The 22019-nt window shown below is 39.6% G+C and overlaps 1 protein-coding gene across 8 annotated transcripts in view; it reads right to left on the bottom strand.

Annotated features, from left to right (window-relative positions):
- YAP1 (Yes1 associated transcriptional regulator) overlaps positions 1–19703 on the bottom strand; it is a 103974-nt gene extending 84271 nt beyond the window's left edge. For all 8 annotated transcript variants that reach the window (XM_088140610.1, XM_088140612.1, XM_088140611.1 and 5 more), the window contains exons 1-2: positions 19081–19703; positions 10061–10296 (exon numbers count right to left, since the gene is read on the bottom strand). In XM_088140610.1, coding sequence (XP_087996736.1) covers positions 10061–10296; positions 19081–19401 — 557 coding nt within the window. In that variant the 5' untranslated portion in view covers positions 19402–19703. The remainder of the gene's footprint in view (positions 1–10060; positions 10297–19080) is intronic.
- Between the last annotated feature and the right edge of the window lie 2316 nt (positions 19704–22019).

Genomic DNA, 22019 nt, shown 5'->3' with positions numbered 1-22019 from the left:
CAAAGCTGCTCATTCCAACCTAAAATCATTTCCCAGTAAGTATCTATTTCTATGTTGGTCATTTACATGACTTAATCCTTACAACCACTTTGTAAAGCAGTCTTTCGTATTGTTCCTGTATTTTGTGCTAAGAACTATAGTCATGGCTAGCTAAGAACCAAGTTAAGTGGTTCCCTAATGCACAGCATAGTTTCTTAACAACTATGCAGATAATATATTAAATTATTTAGTTATTCCTTATCTCCTTATCAGCAGTTTACAAGTTACTGTAAAAACCTCATTAACAACCAGATGAGGATGATGATGAAAATGAAGATAAAAAATACAAAAATATCAAAGGCCTAAGAAAATGTATTGCTTTGGTCCCCTTCCTCAAATATAATAAAGAGTGGTCTTGATTCAACTCCAATGACATATTCCATAATGTTAGACAAAGCAAAACCAGTTATTGATGTCAAACATACCTGGGATGGGTCCCACAAGAATGCCCTATTTATAACCAAACAGTGTCAGATGGACTGAGTGTAGTCCTATCAGTTACTTGAACCAAAGCTTATACGCAATTGTGAGTACCTTGAATTGGACTTAAAAAGCAACTGGCAATCACCAGATCTGATGGGGCAGGAAGAAACCCTCAGGGATAGGCAGTTCTGCAAGTAATCTGGTCCCACGCCATGTAGGAATTTAACTGTGACAACCAGCACCTTGAATTGTACCTGGAAACCTACTGGGAGCCAGTGCAGCTCACATGGCAGTGATATTACATGGGTGTATCATGGTGCATATGCTGCTGCATTCTGGACCAGATGAAACTTCTGAATACTCTTCAAAGGCAGCCCCTTGTAGAGCACATTGCAACAGTCCAGTCAGGAGTTGACTGGGGCATAGGTGAACATAAGCAGTGCCTCCCAATTTAGTAAGGGTACAGCTGGCTACAAATGTACTTTTGCAAAGGCCCTTCTGGCCCCAACTGCTACCTGTAACTCAAGCAGAAGCTGCAAGTACAGGAGAACCTCCAGATTGAGCACCAATACTACCTGGTGGAGTGTCCAACAGCCTGAACAGACAGTCTGGAAGGGAAATGGTATGTTTACAAACCATCAGAAACCTCCCTTTGACCAATACGTTTGCACTACTCCTGAACAGAATAACCAGCTGGCTACATGAAGCAAAACTGCTCTTCTCACCACATCTCTGTTGTAAGCTCATTAATGTTATCCCTTTTATTAGAACACAACCTGGCATTCAACAGGAGTTGTATCAGACCTGCAGATGCTCAATCTGACTTTCCAGACTGAAGAAGAGGCAAGGGAAGGAGCCATTATTTTTACTATCAGAATCCTCTGTAGTAACAGGATGGCAAGCTTATTTAGACCCCAAATAATAAATATGGGGTGCTGAAAGAGGGGAAAACCTCCATCCCAGACCCCTTGAATACAATACTGAGACAAAAGCAAAACTAAATCAAAACATTAAACAGAAAACCATTTTCAAGGTACACCAAAATACTCTCTGCTGACTCCATAAACTCACCTCAGCTTTTTCCTCCATATCACTAACTCTTACTGGAGGAAAGCAACTATACTAGTTAACCCATATTCTTAGCCTGCCAATCTTTCATTCCCACTCTGCCAGACCCTACTGAAACAAGCTGGGCCTTTGCCATTGTCATTTCCCAAAGAAACACTCAAAGGTGCAACCCTCTCTACTGGAACATAGCTTATTTCTTTGCACAGGTGGGGTAGGAATCCAACAGCTCTAGTGCCCTACAGAGGACATCTGCCTTCTAGCCAGTAATGGTCATAGTGATTTTGTATATTTATTGAAATTCTTTACTAATGGTAAACCACTCCTATATTTTACCAAGAAAATCACACTGACAGACAAGATAAAGTGAATTGTCAGTGCAAATGATGAGTCCCTCAAAGTGGATGGCACCCAACATACTACTGAGAAACAGATGAAGATCTTTCAGAGTACTAATTGTGTTTATCATGTGGGCTAGACTGAGGCTTTCCTGATGTTGCCATACCGAAAAAGAAAATCCAAACCTGCAAACAGAATTATAGTGGGAAAATGGAAGAGGCATGAACTTGTTTTCCTGCAAACAAATTGCATCTTGTTTGCAGGAATGAAATTCTTTCTTTTCTGGGGAGCATTTGCTCCATTTATATCCACGTCAGGCATTTAAACTCCATATTTATTTTATAAACTTGGAAAAGTCTATACCTGTAGCACCAGCATAGTATTTATTCTTCAGGTTCCTACTGTATTTGTTGCACAAAGAAGGAACGGCACTATTTTCATTGCAAGGTAGGATGTAGCAAAAACAATACTTGGGTACAATGCAGTTAATGACCAAATAATATCAATTAGACTTCACAGTCAATCCTTCAGTATGACAGTTATTCAAGTTTATGCTCTAACCAGTGATGCAGAAGAGGAAGTTTAATCTGAAATTGACAGAACATGTAAGCACTATCTACTAACTATGGCTGGAGACTGGAACACCCAAACTGCACAAAGTAAAAAGGGAAATGTAGTTGGACTGTATGGCAATGTAAATGAAATTAAACAGGAGAACATCTTAGTTTCTACCAAGCCAATGATTTCTTCACTGCTAACACAGTCTTCCAACCCACAAAACAACATCTGTATCCATGGGCATCACTAGATGAAGCACACAGAAATCGACTACTGTATATTATTGGTACAAGGAGGTGGAAGAATCCAATTATAAGAGTGAAGATGTGGCTAGGGATTGATCACGAACGACTTATGTGCAGGTTCCAAGTCAAGTTACAGCAGAAGAACAAAACCAACCACCTTCCACAATATGATCTTGAGCAGAACATCAGGAATCACTTTGAAGTTTTGAACCTCACTGATAGGGAATCAGAGAACCTTACTGATGGGGAACAAGAGGAACTCTGAAGTACTATCAAAGAAGTTTTTAAGGATGAATGTGAAAAGAGACTGCCAAAGACAAAGAAACAGTACAAAGCAAAGTGGATTTCAGAATAGATGGTGGAAATTGCCAAAAAGAACAAAGAAATCAAAGCTGAGAAAGACAAAGATCTCAGGAAGGAGCTGTACAAAACATCTGTAAAGATATTGAAGATGGAAACAGACAAGAAATAAGGACTGTCTTCCAAAAGATGTCCAAACTCAGAAGGAGATGTTAAAGGATACCAAAGGACAGGTAGTAACAGATTCAAAGAAGATCAAAGAAGGAGTGAACTGAAATTCTGTACAGTAGAGATGTCAGCATCCAAGATACCTTAGAAAATATTCTCTATTTACAAGAATCTCTAGGACTGGAAAATGAAGTTAGGTCAGCACTCTGGTCATTACCAAGTTGGAAGGCTACAGGAATTGATGGTATCTATAGAAATATGGCAAGCACCACAAAAAGAATCAGTAAAGGTTCTGATCAAATAAGGTCAGGAAAACTGGAAAATGACACAATCTGTCTCCAACAGATTGGCAGAGGTTCTTACCAAAGAAAGGACATTTAACAGAGTGTACAAACTATCACACAATATCCTTAATTTCATATGCTACCAAAATTATTTTTGGGATTGTCTGATGCATATTAGAGCCCTACATGGAAAGGGAAATGCCAGATATTCAATCTCATATTACAAAAGGCCAAACAACAAGAAACATGATTATTGATGCACAGTGGATAATAGAGAAAGCCAAAGAATACCAAAAAGGAATCAAAAACATGCTTCACTGATTATAGAAGGGCCTTCGATTATGTTGACCATGTCCAGCTGTGAAATGTCCTTAGGAAAGTGGGAATCCCAGAACATCTCATTGTCCTATAGAGACAATAGGAGCCACAGTCTTGATGGAACACAGCGAAACCTGTGGCTTCAGATTGGCAAAAGAGGGAAACAAAACTATACCTTCTCCTTATTTATTCAGCCTATATGTTGAATATACAATGAAGGAGGCTGGCTTGGAAGAGGATAGTGCAATTTTAAAACTGGAGGAAGAAACATCAGTACCCAGCACTAAACTGAAGATACTACCCTAATAGCTGAAAATACAAAATATTCAGAAATTCTAATAATAAAAGTCAAGGAGCACAGTGAAAAAATGGGATTAAGATTAAATATAAAACAGACCAAATTAATGACAACAGGTGCAGCAGCCAGGCAGAACTGACAGTGAAATAAATGATAACTTCTGCCTTTTCGAATCAACTATCAACAGTAAAAAAAAAAAACCCAAAAAAACTGGTAGTCAAAAAATTTGCTGCAAACTAATGCTTGGTAGGGTAGCAAAGAAGGCCTTAGAAAAGATATTTGAATGCCGTAACATGTCTATACCTACAAAATAGGCAATAGTTTTCCTTGTGGCACTGTATGGAAGTGAAAGCTGGACTTTAAAGAATCAAGATAGAAAGAATGTTGATACCTCTGAACTCTGGTGTTGAAGACCATGGACAGCCAAGAAAACAAACAGATCATAGAACAAATCATTCCTCAGTTCTCACTGGAGGCACAAATGACTACGTTTAAATTATTATATTTTGGTCACATTATATGGAGACCAGCTCCTTTGAGAAGCCCATAATGTTGGGAAAGGTGGAAGGAAAGAGAAGAGGATGTCCAATAGTAAGGTGGACAGACTCAGTTGCTGCAGTGATGGATGTGCTGCTGGAAATCCTGAAGGGCCACGCTGGGTACATATCATGCTGGAGAAGGTCAGTCTATTTTCCTTAGTGCTAATCCAATCTTATCCAATACATAACATTGTGTCTTTGTATGCTTGTATTGTTTTGGTCACCTAGGCTCAATGCTTTTACTTAACAAAAACTGTTCTCTTGTAAATATATTTAAAAGAGAGATGCAGCCCGGGTGCATTGGTATATTGAACAGTCTTTTGAGAAGATTTTCTGCTGGTTTAAACTGGTTAGATCAACTGTAAATATGGCTAGTTACAAATAAACCCTTCAGTCTAAAATAGAAATAACTTTGGGCTATAAGAAAGTTTATGAAGCTCACTGTGGAAGACCCTGGCTCAGTCACTTTCTCTGTCTCAGAATTGGAGAGTGGAAGAGAACATGCTCCACAATAACCCCTGGAGAAAGGGAGAAACAATAATGTAATTACCAACAATATTTCTATGTGTTTATTCCAGCCCAGGACACACCAAATCATATACAGTGGGGCAAAAAAGTATTTAGTCAGCCACCAATTGTGCAAGTTCTCCCACTTAAAAAGATGAGAGAGGCCTGTAATTTTCATCATAGGTATACCTCAACTATGAGAGACAAAATGAGAAAAAAAATCCAGAAAATCACATTGTCTGATTTTGAAAGAATTTATTTGCAAATCATGGTGGAAAATAAGTATTTGGTCACCTACAAACAATCAAGATGTCTGGCTCTCACAGACCTGTAACTACTTCTTTAAGAGGCTCCTCTGTCCTCCACTCGTTACCTGTAGTAATGGCACCTGTTTGACCTTGTTATCAGTATAAAAGACACCTGTCCACAACCTCAAACAGTCACACTCCAAACTCCACTATGGCTAAGACCAAAGAGCTGTCAAAGGACACCAGAAACAAAATTGTAGACCTGCACCAGGCTGGGAAGACTGAATCTGCAATAGGCAAGCAGCTTGGTGTGAAGAAATCAACTGTGGGAGCAATCATTAGAAAATGGAAGACATACAAGACCACTGATAATCTCCCTTGATCTGGGGCTCCACGCAAGATCTTACCCCGTGGGGTCAAAATGATCACAAGAATGGTGAGCAAAAATCCCAGAACCACACAGGGGGACCTAGTGAATGACCTGCAGAGAGCTGGGACCAAAGTAACAAAGGCTACCATCAGTAACACACTACGCCGCCAGGGACTCAAATCCTGCAGTGCCAGATGTGTCCCCCTGCTTAAGCCAGTACATGTCCGGGCCCGTCTGAAGTTTGCTAGAGAGCATTTGGATGATCCAGAAGAGGATTGGGAGAATGTCATATGGTCAGATGAAACCAAAGTAGAATGTTTTGGTCTAAACTCAACTTGTTGTGTTTGGAGGAGAGAGAATGCTGAGTTGCATCCAAAGAACACCATACCTACTGTGAAGCATGGGGGTGGGAACATCATGCTTTGGGGCTGTTTTTCTGCAAAGGGACCAGGACGACTGATCCGTGTAAAGGAAAGAATGAATGGGGCCATGTATCGTGAGATTTTGAGTGAACACCTCCTTCCATCAGCAAGGGCATTGAAGATGAAACGTGGCTGGGTCTTTCAGCATGACAATGATCCCAAACACACCGCCCGGGCAACAAAGGAGTGGCTTCGTAAGAAGCATTTCAAGGTCCTGGAGTGGCCTAGCCAGTCTCCAGATCTCAACCCCATGGAAAACCTTTGGAGGAAGTTGAAAGTCCGTGTTGCCCAGAGACAGCCCCAAAACATCACTGCTCTAGAGGAGATCTGCATGGAGGAATGGGCCAAAATACCAGCAACAGTGTGTGAAAACCTTGTGAAGACTTACAGAAAACGTTTGACCTCTGTCATTGCCAACAAAGGATATATAACAAAGTATTGAGATGAACTTTTGATATTGACCAAATACTTATTTTCCACCATGATTTGCAAATAAATTCTTTAAAAATCAGACAATGTGATTTTCTGGATTTTTTTCCCCATTTCGTCTCTCATAGTTGAGGTATACCTATGATGAAAATTACAGGCCTCTCTCATCTTCTTAAGTGGGAGAACTTGCACAACTGATGGCTGACTAAATACTTTTTTGCCCCACTGTACTTGCTTATGATCTGACTTAAACAATATCTTTATTAATATAAGGAAGGCAATTAATAATCTACTGAAGTGCTTCCTTCCACACGGGAAGGTCAACTGTTTTTGTTCTCACTGGGTAGAATTCCTACAGTTTTAGGGATCTATGCAGCATAAAAGCAAACCATAACTATACAATGTCTATCTCTGCTAGCATAAGCTAACACTTGGCTAAGTGTGCTGGCATGTGTGTGAAAAATATTACAGCAAGAAAGGTGACAGATGTAATGTAAACTAGGGTTTTTTTAACTACAAGATTCAATTAAGCAAGGATATATGCCTCATTTATGCCTGTCTCCTTCTGTGAATACTGAATTCTGAAATGTTTTCAGTTGCACTATAAAAATATCAAGTTTCAGATTCTGAATTACAGGATAAAACTAATCCAGTTTTATGGGTACATAATTATATATCCATCAAGCTATATGTTTTAGAGTAAGGACCATAATGCAAAGTGCAGAAAAGGAAGAAGAAATGCAAAATAAATTAAATGCCTGAGCCAAAAAAGTAAAAGAAACTTGGCTAAAATATAGTTTATATCAGAATCATACAATGTAACTTTTCTAATATCTCAAATATGACAGTTCATTGTACTACTTTGATGCTGGTCACTCACCTTTGCACTGAGTCCATATTCATTCAGCATTCATATATACTTGACTTTATCTCTTGTTTTCCTATTCACATTTTAGAGCCCCATTCACATTTCATTCAACTGACTTTTACTTTCTCCTGACATACCCAACTCTCACTTTCATATATTGGATGGGTGAAGCACCCTCTATATGCCCCTATTTTTGTTTCAACAAACATTCATTCTTCACAACAGACCATTAAATTTCTGCCAGCATTTGCTCATCTTAGAATCTCTTCATCCTTTCCACTATCTTTAATAAATGTTCTGCCAAGGTACAAAACTTCATCTACTTGCTCAGAGTCCTGCTAGATTGCAGCAACATGTAAACTGTGGCAAATAATAAAATAAATATTTTTTTCACTATTTATTTACTACAATTTATACGTCCCTTTAATTCAAACATATAATTTATAATTGTTCCTTCTTTTCCCCTTTATAAAACCAAATACTTTGGTCTTTGGTACATTTGTTTTCAGATCCATATTCCTTGTTCCATCATATTGTTTATCTAACATTCACTGCATTTTCATTCATATTCTCAGTCTAGAACATTGCATCGTTCGCGTACAAAACTTTTTGTACATTCATGTCCACAACCAACATCTAGAAATACAAGTACACCTTATAGATTTATCCATAGATACATTAAACAACTAAGGGGATATCACACATCCTTCTTGTACTCCCTGCTCAATGCTAAACCATTGCATTTATTTTCAGACATGCTCACTTTCAACATATACTGCTCTTACCTTATCAGCCAACCTTAAACTCCATGTCTGCACAAAGCATTTCATAATTCAAACATTCACTCTATCACATGCTTTCTGTAAATCAACAAATCAACAATAAACTTTCTTTCTCCCATGCATATCTTTTAATGGCCTAAAGAACAAAGGCCTCTTTGGCACATCTTCTGTCTAACATAAAACTACACAGTACTTTCCAAATTTTACTGACTATTGTTTCTCATATATGTTCAGTCAGAATTTTGTTAAACATGTACCCAGGCACATTTCACTCATTCATTCCCTGTAATTTTTGAACTCAAACTTATTATCTTTGCTGTGCTTAGGGGATCAATAATAGTGACATTCTTCCAATTATCAGGCATAGTTATTAAATGAGTCACACAGCCATTTCATAATTAACTACACCATCTGCATCTGTAGCATTACAATTTTTCCACATGCTCACAGCATTCATGACTTACTTTACATCATTTTTCTCCCTGGACATTTAATTTCTCCCTCTGGCATATCACTATCATTCCAATATAGATCTTCAGCATTCCCTCACTTCAGTTTCATCTGAATACTTGTTTCAATTACATTCGCACTGCTAAAGGATCTCTGTTTAGCCCTCTTCACCCACTTCTAATCCAAAACAGTTTATTTTTAACCATTAAAGGCGGCAAAGAAAATGCTGAGTAATCTTAACCATTCCTTGCTCTCTATGACAACATTTTTTGCAACTTTTTCTCTTATCCTCATTTTTGTAACAATTATAATCTTAGATGTATTTTTCTCATCTACAGATTTTTTTCCATTTCATAACTCCATCAAAAGCATCCTTTTCATACTTCCCATATACTACCAGACACCTGTGGCACTCTGTAAATTATTGTTTTTCAATATGTTCTAAGTGGCTTTTAGATCCTTTTTCCTTTTATTCATTTTCTGTTCATTTTGTTGGAAGAATAATCTAATACTTTTTTGTATAAGACTCATACTTTCTCTTCCTGCAGACATTGTACTTTCAATCTAGTTTTGTTTGGTACTTTCCTTCTCTTCCATATCCCTTCCATATCCATCCACTTTCCACTCGTGACACTCTCAAGAAGCCTCTCATCACCCTTGTATCCTGCACTAATATGGTCAATTTTTCATCATAAACAGTTAATAATAATCTAAAAGCATGACTGATTTAATCCATCTGCCATATAAATAGACCCACGTTTAAACCATGTCTTTGAAACAAAAATATCATCTTCTAAGGATATGCTTACCGAAGAATTCTTATTCTCAATCATTCTTGGGTCTCCAAACAGCCCCAAAACTTTTTCCATACTGTTTTGTCTTGCTGTCACATATCCCCACATTTATTTATTTAACAAGATTGGTAAGATGCTTATCTATGCAACTGTAGATAGCTTACAATATACAAAATTAAAAACTTCCATTAAAACAATTCAGAATGTACTTCAAACTATTGCTGTCTTAGTTATGGACTTACTGTCCAAATTCCCAAATAGAAAGGTCTGTCTTCACCACTTTCGTACCAAATTTCCCCCCCTCCCCACAAAAACAGGGAGGCTATATGACCTCAGAGAGCATACTGTCATAGAATGAGAGGGCTACTACTGAGAAATGTAATGCTTCAAGTGCAACTCTTCATCTCTTGCAAGACTGTCACCTAGGACAATGTCTCTAATCCCACCCTTTGCAGATGACCCATGATCAATGGCACTGCATGCCACTGAGAGGTTGAGTAGGATAAGAAGTAGTGAGCCACCACCTCTCCAAGTCCTGCTATAATGACAATGTAGTTTCCACCCCAAGCCCAACCCCTGAAAGGCTAGACAAGAAAATCCATACTTTTACTTACTTCAGAAAATATCTCTGGCCAGAAGGAGTCTTTGCCATCTCCCAACCTGGTGGTAGGGGCACATCATCAGGGATTTCAAAAGATGATTGACGGAGATGCTGAGAGGGTGTAGCTCCAGGAACTACACCAGATGGAGTAAGTGCACCTGGAGAAACTGTTCCCAACAAAGCTGGAGAGGAGTGAGCACGAACATGTTGAGGAGTTAGGGCTCCTGCCGTCCCTGCATCTGTGCTGGCCTGTAGAGAGTTAAGCAGTTATTTAATCTATAAAGTAGACAGATACCTAATACATTAGTAGCATGCTAAAGAACCACTTTTCTCTAACTTGAAATATTTTGCAACTAGACTTTATACTTTAAAGACCAATGAATGTGTAGGGCGATACTCATCCTTGCACTGAAGTACAAGGCAAAACTAATCTTGAAATATATGCGAGACAAAGAGAATTATAAGAGCAGGATGGGAATACAAAACCCTACTATTGAGTTATATAGAACGTATAAGTATGCAACTTCTTACCATTTTTGGTTTATTTTTTTTACCAAAGATCAATGGTATCTACAATTTTTTCTTATGGCACTTAGAAGATACCTCATATAGCCTGAGAAAATTGATTCTGAAGAATTTATACTGTACATTTTGAGGGTGCAAATTCCTTCCAACCATTAATCAATCGTTTCATTCATTTTACAGGCAAGCCAAATTACTCCCCAGACCTGTGGATTGAAATACGAATGTTTCTTTATTTCTGCATTCTGTCAGGCCACAAGAAGAGAGCAGAAATAAAATCTGGTTGTTCTTAATAAAGGGATCATGCAGCTACAGATTTTGGGATTTTCCCCCACGGACCAACACAGTTATGACTGCTTTTTAGAATGTTCAAGTAGTTCTCGTTTTTTCTAATATAGAGTATCGGAGTCTATCTCCTCTTTTCTTTCCTTCCCCACTGCTTTCCCTTTCTTTGTCCCACATCTTTATCAAGGGCTTCAGAGACAGCTGTGAAAGCTATTTAAACAGCATTACAGAATGGGACAAACGAGGTCCACATTGCAAACAGTAATACATGTCTGGTTTTCCTAAAATGTATTCCAGATGACAAAAGATTTAAGGGGGGAGGAAAAGAAAGCAAAGCATGATTTAAAGCAGGGCAGGGCAAATCATTTTGTTCTTCAGACTTTCTTCCTTTTACTATACATTTTGAAGTGAAATTAACAGAAGTTGCCATTTTAAAAATTATTTGGAAATTAATCCACACAACACTTTCAGACCATCATAATAGCTTCCTCCTGTACATTGTTAAATAAAGAGGCAGATGAGGAGGAGGAGGAGGAACAGAATGTGGTGGTACCTGAAAGATCAACAAATATATTATGGTATAGGCTTTCATGGACTTCAGTCAATGTATGCAATCACAGTCCAAGTATTATATTCATTGTTCAGGATAATGTACCTTTTTCTGATGAGGTGGACTATGGTTTATGAAAACTTATGCCATGGTAAATGTGTTAATCTTCAAGATTCTTTGCAGGATCCATCTGCAAAAATAGACACTCCTCTGGGGAAAAAAAAATTCTCTCTAAACTAACAAACTCAAGAAGAAATAAAAGACAGCTCTAAAAAAAAAAAAAAATCTAATGAAGCACCTCAGTTCCCGTGCCACTTTCCAACAGACATCCTGAAGACTATTTAGGGAAACCTTTTAGCATCTGCACAAAAGGTCTTGGAAGGACCCTCACCTCCTTTAAATCTCAGGAGGAGGGATTAAGTCACAGCTGTGAACTATAACCAACAATCCCTTCCAGGAACAGAAGGAATCCTTCTGTTTGCAGACAACTCTTTGAATCAATGGAGAACTCAGCTAGCAGAAGAGATAGGGAAGCAATTTTCATCAATTACCCTTTTCTCTGTGCCACATTCCATACTGTTCTGGAGAGACTCCCAGTCCCCCTAAGCAGATTTTGGAGGACTGCAGAGGAAATTGGTGAGAGCAGAGTCAAGTCTCTCCAGACAGGGGGGCTTCCGTTGGATCAAGAACCCTTCAACCACATGGAAGAATGCAAACACATTCAACCCACTAAATTAATGTACAGTATTACATTCATATATACTAGCCCAAATTATACTAATCCACATTTGTAAACTATACACTATTCTTACTATAGGCAACAAGATTTAACTTTTTCTTTAAAGAAAAAAGTAAACCCTTAAAACTAATAATGACCTACAGAATTCTGGGGAGTTAGGTATGCAAGTTAAAATAAGGTCTGTCCAAATTTTTTAATGTATCTCATATTGGTTAATCCAAAAAAAGGTTACAGAAATCTGCTTACTTCATCTTTTTTTTTCCTAAAGGTGCCCAAGACTCTACTAAAGAATTATCACATCATATGGCTAGCTAGCTTAACTTTCTCACTGCCGTCCTTTAATTGCGCATTTCAATTCTACAATTCTGAAATGTGAATCACGGAATGACAATGCAGTACAGTATACTGCAGAACTTCAATGAAGTCAAGCAAAATAATGTATGTACATTTCACTGATAATTTAGAGCAATGGCAGGTCCAGAGCTACAGACAAAACCTAAGACCTGTTTTGGTAGTTTTGAAATTTCCATTCATACTATTAATAAATCAGCAGGGTGGCTTTCTACATTTCAAGGTACAAGACATGTAGGAGCCCTAAAAGGAGGCTTAACATTATTGGGGAAAAAAACAAAATAAACAAAGACCACCTAAACAACAAAACAGAAAGTCTCAGTCCCAGGCACATATTTGCTAAATTTGTATCGCTTGGCCCTTTCTTCACTAAACTTGTACCACTATAGTACAGTATTAAGCTTAACAAGTTGCACTGCTCTGAGTTACGTAAAAAGGAAAAAAAATGGATAGCAGAAAAATATGTCACCAAGAAGCAAAATTCCTGAGTGAATTTAAGTGTGTACAGATCAAAGGAAACATATAGAATATAATTGTTTCAATGTTGCCACATAATATTTTTTATTAAACCGGGAAAAGATTTTTAACACATTAATAAACTCATAAATTATCTTAACACATACAGTATTGTTGTTGTGCCCTCACTGAATTATATGGCTAATCTAGTATTTAAAGCCATGTTTCTGAAGTCCTGATCTAACAATCTATCTACTGCAACAGCTCTCCACAGTTTGGTGGCCTCTAGATTATTAGACTAAACTCCCATCATCCTTTGACAGCATCGCAGTTGTCTGAGAATGGTATGAACTACTAACACACTGGAATAGTACATAGCAGAAAGATGTATTACAACATATTCGTTTTTAACTTAGGCACTTCTCTAAAGAAAAAGAATGAAACTGCCTCTTAAACCTCAGCGACAATATGTGTAACTTCAGATAAATTCACAAGAACTGTTAGGGGTGCCAGGTGCCCACATGTAAGTCAAGTTAAACCATACTTGTAGAACATATACTTACTAGTTTGCCTGTGACAGTATTCAGATCATGTTATGCATAGAAGTATACCTCTGACTGTGGAGATAATTTGCTATAATAGGAATTGGGGAAATCTTAAATGCTAAGCAACACATCCCCACTGCTAATAAATTATTGTCTGACTTACAGACAAGAGATTGTCTCTTGGTATAATTCTTCTTCATATTTACATCTGTTTATCCAAGAGATACTTCACTTTGTACAAACCTCCTCCAAAGTGATTAGCCCAATTCAGCAGGAGAGGAATTTTCAAAGATTATTTCAAAAACAAACAAGGGCTGCAGGGAACTCTAGTTAGATACAGCCCTAAAGTTGACATACACCTAAGTCTTTATAATTAATGTATGGAAATTAGGAAACTTGACTGCAGTGACGTAAAAATATTCCTTCCATAATCAAACCAGACTCTTAATAATTCTACCAGATTTAATTAATCCAGAAACAATACTCTGCATTTTAGCAGACTATCCTCAACCAGAGTTAGTATGCAAATATTGTAGGTTACTCCCCATTAGATTAGCTAGGAAAAGGGGTCAACAACACAGCACCCATGGGCACTACTGCATTTACAAAACCACTAGATGGTGCTCAAGGACCTTGATTTTTAAAACTGTAACTTATAATTTTTGAGTTCTTATATAGGATTTGGCTATGCCCTCAAAAACGAGAGTGCTTGATTTTAAACATTATTTTTAAATGAAATCAGGCAATAGTGCCTGCCACTTGAAAATGTTGCTGGCCCTGTGCAACACAGTACACACATGTTTGCAAGTTTTAAGGCCCATGACACAAAATTAAATTATCAGTTCAATAGTATAGATAAAATAAATACCATTTAGGCAACAATTTTTATCTCTTTCTCATGTTTATTTTTTAAATTGAATTTAAGGCAATTTCTGATCAAGCCAAAGAATTTAATCTGCTTCCCTTCCTATATTCTCAGCAAACTGAATGGCCCTCTCATTTCAAATGTCAAATTATTTGGGAAAAAGCAGGATGTATTGTTTGCTGAAGTTCTTGTTTCTATGTAAGGAATAACTTCTTTTCATAGATGTCAGAGCAGATACGGAGAAACTCAACCCATAACGAAAGCATGTGTCAGGCTTATATTAGGCTAAAGTTCAAAGGTGATAAAACAACAGTCTCCACTACAATTCCATGATTTAAAAGTCTAGTCTTTTTCTATTTTATATCTGACAAGTGAATTAATACTTAAGCCAAAAGTTTATGAACTATGGTTTGAGTGTCTTTTTTTAAAAAAATAAAAAATAAAGACTTGTGCAGCCAGAACCCTCTTAAAGAGACATAACTAGTCACAGAAATATTTGACAGAGTTACCAAAGAACATGCACTCCTCTTAGCTGCATAAATAAATAACAACAGCTAGTAATAAAATCATTTTACAAAAATATAACTTCTTAAATGTGTCTTTTTAATACATAGATGGAATGTAGACGTTTTGCACCTAAGCATTATCTTTGCCTACACTGTACTAAACTCAAGCATTAATTCATAACTTGGTGGCCCAAATTCAGATCGTCTTACTCTATTAATGTGTATGATTTGAAAGACTTTGGCCCACCATCTACTCTTAAGGAAATCAAATTGCAAATGGAAACCAAGTATCAACAACAGAAACAAGAGAATAAAGAAAATCTACTTTCAGATCACACCTCTTAATTCAGTATTGCCCTTTTGATTATGGCACTCCATATCAGAAGAGGCAAAAAGGGCGGTTTGAGGGAAACTCTACGTAAATATGTTTGGCACAACTCTATAACCCAGAGTTTGAGGCCCCTATTGCCCAACCACCTTGCTGTGTCTTCAACAGCTCGACCAAGATCAATGATGTTATCAAAGTTCTCGTGGTCTTCTACAGAATTTCCAATATCACTTTATGGATTTTACTCATCTCTTTACCAAGAGACACAAGAACATTGTTATATGATAGTGAAGACTGCCAATGTAGCAAATTTGAAGACTGAAGTAGTACAGAGCTCCTCTGTCTCAAGAGTAGTGTTCCAGATCTCACAAATTTGAGACAAGGTGAAAGTAAGTAAAATTTGGTAAACATATCACTTAATTCAACAGGAGATTTAGTCTTCCCACCTCCCACCCTGACATCAACTTTCTTAAAGATAGAAAGACAGCAGGAGTTATCATGAGCAGCTGAGAAAGATTGATGGGCCAGAGTATGCTCCCTACTCTCAGAATAGGATTCCCAAAGGGAGGAAAGTGATTACTATTACAGTGCCTCCTATTAGCCCATACACAGAGGCAAGGAAAAACAAACTATAAAAGGAGGGGCTTAAATGAGTTAATTCAAGGATTTTTTTTTTAGGGAAAAGAAAAAGTGAAAGCAAAGACCAACTTTTTCATAACAATTATCAAAATGGACAAAACTGAAGGAACTCTCCCACAACAAAGATTTAAAGAACGAAAGAAAGCAGCAGCTTTTTCTAAAGATGAGTTCTGAAAGAAATATAGGGTGATATGAATTGGATAAATCTGTACATGGAAATGAGGTAAGATTTGGTGAATCCTACCCTTAAGACATGGTGAGAGCATAAAAACCCAAAAGACGCCACAATTGTTCCTCCTAAGATGATGAAAGGGAAGTATATCTTCCGTCCTAAGATGAGGGAGATTTGGAGAAGAAAAGAAATGTAAACTCTGTTGACAGTCAGAATTCCTCTACAGTAAGAAGAGCTTATTTTTCTCATTCATAATACTTCTGGGACTGGTTTCTTCCTACTTGAAATTTTAGGACTGCCAACATGGCACCCTACCACATATTCACAAGAACCACAGAGAAGATGCAGATGAAGGAAGAGTCTGTTTCTTAAAAAGAAAGACACATGCAAGAAAAGGGTGCAAGTTTCCAATTTCCATTTTGTGATGAATCCACTTGTTCCTGTACATCCTAATCAACTTCACAGAGCTAAAGCCAGGATAAGATGGAAATAACGTACATCACTTTGACTGCTTTAAAATATACTGAATAACGATTTTAACCCTTTATGACATAAAACAATTGTCTTCCTCTCTGCAAAACTAGGAAACAAAAGAATACTGTAGGTTACAAAGAAACAGAAAGGAATGGAAAATGCTTTCTACATTAGAAACACTTGTTCTTTCTATAGGCAAATTCCCAACTCACAGAGTAATTATAGGAAGTCTTTACGTCTTTAAATAAAAAATATGCAGAATCAAGCTGCATGGAGGCCACGCCCTCTGACTTGACAGCAGTTTTCTTCCAAGCAAAAGCAGTTTTACCCTTTTTTGCACCAGTATTGGAATAAATTATATATGTGCAAATAAGAACTCCAAACTTTTTCATTCTGCTACATGTATATACAGGTGGTCCCCAGTTTAAGAGCAAGTTCCGTTCCCAAGGTCTGTCCTTAAGTCGAATTTGTATGTATTATTATTGTACAATACTGCATAAGTAGTGTTATGAACTCGAACAGTATTATTGTATAATGCTGCATAAGTAGCGTAATGAACTTGAACCATTATATATTTAACTCATTGTGTATTTAACTTGAATTTTGCAACAATTGGCTACGTTCTTAACTATGGATCGTCTGTAAACCAGGCGTTCTTAACCCAGGGATTATCTGTATTTATTTAGCCATGTGTGGCACATTCCATCATGAAAAATATCAAGGACTATTATATACATATTTTACTCATATGAATGCAAAGGCTACAAGAAAAGTGTAGCTTGTGAAGGCTACCCTCACCCACAGGACTGCAAGAAGGAGGGAAGCAGAACCACACTTGTTTTTTACTGAATGAGAATTAAGACCACAATACTGGTTTCTGAGAGGATGTCGGCTAAGAAGCCAATATGAATCTCATTTCTGAGAGGGAATAGAAAAATACAGTGGCTTAGGACCCAGGTACTTAAAAGTCTGCCTCCCCCACTAGCATCCAATTTGTGTGTTAGGACAGCTGGGAAGCCCTACTCATCATGGTCTTATTAGCGGGTTCACTCAGAATAATACGGTTAAGAAAAGGATAACTCCAATTACGGGGAAGCTCCACATAAATCTAAGTCTACCCAATCTCCCCCACCCCCACAAAAAACCTCCACACAGGCAGAAGTGTATGTCACTCTGGGAATTTGCATATATAAATTACACTTTTGGTTTCAGTAACATACAAAACATTCCAAAAAGGAAAGAAAAAACTAGAATGAGAATGGGGAGAAATGGTTCCCTTCCACCAAAAGTCTGGCAGGACTTGGATGAGGTGGTTCATCCATATTTGGACCTCCTTCTGGCATGGCTTGCAGGATTCCTCTAACCATGTAACTTTTGGGGTCCCTTGTGCTTTTTGCTAGGTTTTCTTTGAAACCCCCTCCCATCTCTCCCTCTATTTAGATTTAGATTGAGATTGGGAGAGGAGTTCTAGTTCTTTTTTTAACCAAAGCAACATTGCTAAATATCAAATACACATAACTAGTTTGGGATGAGAAACCTGCAGCCTTCAGGCTGATTTCATAAAGTCCTTGACCTGATTTTAAAACCCCTCTGCAAAAAATCAGTTCAGACCCTTGATAAGACTACTTTCTCCCTTCTTTGCAATCTGCTGCTTGAAAAAAACAGAAGAGGATTTCAGACTGAAGGAAAAAACAGAATTTCAGGAAAATAATGGGTGGGGCCATCAATTTTTGATTCTAGCCCCACCTACTGCTTTCTATCTATCAGCTGGTCCCCAAAGGTTTAACTGTGAGAGAAAATAGCCCTCAACAGAAAAAGCTGTCCATCCCAGTATGATGATGGTAACCAGCATCATAATCAACAAATAAAATTAAAATACGATGCCCTAATCCCAGACACACATCTCGCTAGCACTTCACACACCTAAACAAAACGAACCTCCAAGAGCTCATTTCAGAACTTCCCAAGCCTTCCTCAACCTGTTCCTCTCGGATGGTGCTGGATTACAATTCCCATCACTCGCAGCCAGCACGGCTACCTGCACCAGCCGGCACAATGACCTCGCCCGTTGGAGGGTTGTAACTATATTGATCCAGGAGCTGCCCCATCCAGAGGGCCTGGCTGGGAAGCCAGCTTCGCCCACTCCCATCTGTCATATCTGCTTCGGAGTACAGTATCGTTTTGGCTGGTTAGACTTAGATCCCGCTTTTCCTCCTGCAGCTGAAAGGCGCATCCTCCCCGGCGCTCCTTTCCTCCCATGCCTCGCCATCCACCCCCGGCCCCCCGGGCAAAGCTCCCAGGCGGCGGACGGACCCGAGCGCGGCTCTCCCTGCTCCCACCTTCCACCCTTCGCCACGCAAACTGCCGCCGCGCTGGAAGGAGCTCGCCCGCCTTCTTTCTACGTCGCTTTACTCCAGCTCGGCCGCTTCAAGATGTCTACGGACTACAATTCCCAGCCTGGGGAGTCGGGAAACGGGCAGACGCGCTCCCTCTCCCGCCTTTCCCCGGGAAGGTTTTCCACAGCAGCGCAGCGGCTGTTGGCGGCGGGGTGGGGGGGACTTCCCGGAGGCCCCCTCCCCGCCCGCCCCCTTCTCCTCTCACCTGGCGGGAGTGGGCCTTGGGCTCCGGCGGCTTGAAGAAGGAGTCGGGCAGCTTGCGGAGCCGCATGGGGAGCGTGTGGGGCACGTTGGCGCCCTTGGGGTTCATGACGGCGTTGAAGAGGGCCTCCAGGTCCGTCTCCGAGTCGCCCCGGACGTGGACGACCTGGTGGCCGGCCGGGGGCGGCCCGGGCACGGCGCCCCCGCCGGGCTGCGGCTGCTGAGGCGCCGGCGGCGAGGGCTGCCCCGAAGGCTGGGGCTGCGCCGGCGGCGGCGGGGGCGCCGGCGGAGCCTGCTGGGACTGGGGCTGCCCGGCGGCGTCCATGGCCGTCTCCCCTCCGCGCTCGCTCGCTGGAGCCGCTCCGCTTAAGCAGCAGCGCCGGGCTGGCCGCCCCGCATGCCCAGGCACCGGGGCCGCTCGCTCCCTCGCCTCGCCCCGGGCCCTTCCTCCGCGGGAGGGGGGGCCGGCGGCTCCGGGGGCCCGACGCGCGAGGGGGGACTCGGGGCCTCCCACGCTCTAGCTCCGCCGGACGCGAAACCAGGGCATAAATCCGCCGCGCGGCTCGGTCGCGCACGAACCCTCCCAAACAAAAGTTCGGAAAAGCGCCCGCCCGAGCCTGCTCCGCCCAGCGCGCGCCCGCCCGCCCCGACTTCGGCAGCAGCTTTAATTCCACTCAGCCGGGACTAGGAGTCGCCGCGCCGCCGCCACTTCTTTCTGCGCCCGGCCGCGCTGAAATTGCACGGCGGCGAACTTTGCTGCAGAGTGTTCCCGAGCCTCCTTTCCACGCCCGTCCAGCCTATTTTTTCCCCCCTTCCTTCTCTCCCCAACTGGTACAACTGCTTCTTCGACGCCTCCGGATTAACTTGTTTTCTAATTTCCTGGAGCCGCCCGTGCAGGATTCACTGTCGCCGATATGGACAGGAAACATGGGGTTTATAGTTCTCGCGCTCTCCCCCCGCTTTCCAAAAAGTTTTCCAACCCTCCCAGAGGGAGGAGGAGGAGGAGGAGGGACAGTTGGGACTATTTTCTCTTCCTCCCCCACGCTGGAAGAAAAAAGGAAAAAGCAGCGAGACCCCGACCCATCAGGGTTAAAGGGAAAAGAGAAAGGAAACGCTTTTCCTTTGTCATCGGTTCGGCTTTTTTCCGCTCTACTTTGCCACCCGCACTTGCTGTTGTCCAGATTTGTGCTCTTTTAATTCTCTCAGTCTCCCGGGCAGTGCTGGGAGTTGTAGTCCACTAGGCTGGATGCAAGTCCTGCACAGCGCAACACTGGGATTGCAACCTTAAATTAGTTTTCCCTGCCACCCTTGCAAATCACAACGCAGGGTTCATTTTCCAGAAGATAAATGGTGCTCAGAAAAACACGGGTGCAAAACACGCAGGTGTAAACAAAAATACAAGTAGGTAACAAGATAAAAGCACCGGGGAATGTGGCAGAATGTGGTGGTTGTTATCAGTGTTGTTAGATTCGATTACCTCAGCTATGGATTTTATGAAATTTTTATGATGGTTTTTATATGCTTCTATATTTTTTTGTTTCTTAAGTTGTTGTATTCTTTTTTGTTTTTGTTTTTTTAATGTTTGTTTTAATTATTTGTAAGTCACCCAGTCATATATATGAGATGGGTGGCTAGATAGATAGATAGATAGATAGATAGATAGATAGATAGATAGATAGATAGATAGATAGATAGATAGATAGATAGATAGATAGATAGATAGATAGATAGATAGATAGATAGATAGATCCTCAAGGTGAGCATGATTCCTGGTGATTAAAATGGACATAACCTTACCATTTTTCTGGCAACAGTACAGAAATGCATAAAGGCACTACCTCAAAAAAAGAGGCACAATATACAAGACAAACACATAGCACACACACATCTCAACAAAACATTTAAGGATATTTATGCCCTATTTAATTTTTTAAAAAAACAAAATAGGTGCATAAATACAAGACATAATTAAGAGACAACATCTTGTTCACTCCTCTGATCCTGTCAACCATTCCAGCATCTTTATCTCCCTAAGACCCATTCTTGAACATAATCATTGAAATCATGATTGTATGCAATAGTTGTAACTGTCAAGGCTATTTAAAGCTAAGTTTTTAAATTGATGTTTTATGTATTTATATATATATTTATGGTTTTAATGTTTTGTGTCAGTTGCCCAGAGTTCCCCCACTGGGGGGAGATGGGCGGGGGAGAAATTTAATAAATAAATAAAATAAATAAATAAATAAATAAATAAATAAATAAGATATCCAGATAGTGCCCATGGGCATGAACACCTCCCTTCTCATTCTCTGGACTCCCTTACCCACTTTAATTTTTTTTTCTAAAATTTTCATTTCAATTAAAATTAAACTTGTTCTACAGACAATCTCAAAGAAAAAAAAAGGCAGGTACAGTAATTGCTTCCTAAAAAGTGCCTTGTTACTCAGGAAAGAAATATATTACAAAGCTTTATACAGTAGTCTTATTTTAAAACATGGTTTATATGCTCAAGTATGATGTTACAACACCTTCCTGACTTTAATATTGTGAAGCATAATTTCCTTTTCTCATTAGTAATCTAAATTCTGAATAAATTATAACACTCCCTTCAAACTGAATCATCTCAAAATAAAGGATTTATTTCCCACATTTGTTCCACACTCTGTATTTCAGAAATATTGTTGTCTCTTCCAGCTAATTAGGAAAAATACAGGCTGTGGAAGAAGGACTTTTCTCTATCAAGAGCCTATTTGCAAATCTTTCTGTCCTAGAAAATTAGGCTGGCTCCTTTAACTTTTAGGAGAACTGTTAATGTTGTTGTTCCACTTCTACCATCTGTCTGTAAGATTATTTTTCTTACTCTTAATTTTGATGTTTGTTATCTTCTAAACTTCGTCAATTGTTTTAAGATTTTAAATTATAACTCACATGGCCATCCTT

Source organism: Python bivittatus, unplaced genomic scaffold, assembly GCF_059951505.1.
Source record: "Python bivittatus isolate LINGU-HERP-01145 unplaced genomic scaffold, Pbiv_v1 ctg000340_np1212, whole genome shotgun sequence".
Classification (NCBI taxonomy): domain Eukaryota; kingdom Metazoa; phylum Chordata; class Lepidosauria; order Squamata; family Pythonidae; genus Python; species Python bivittatus.
Note: the sequence above shows the minus strand (reverse complement) of the source record. Positions and strands in the feature narration are given on the sequence as shown.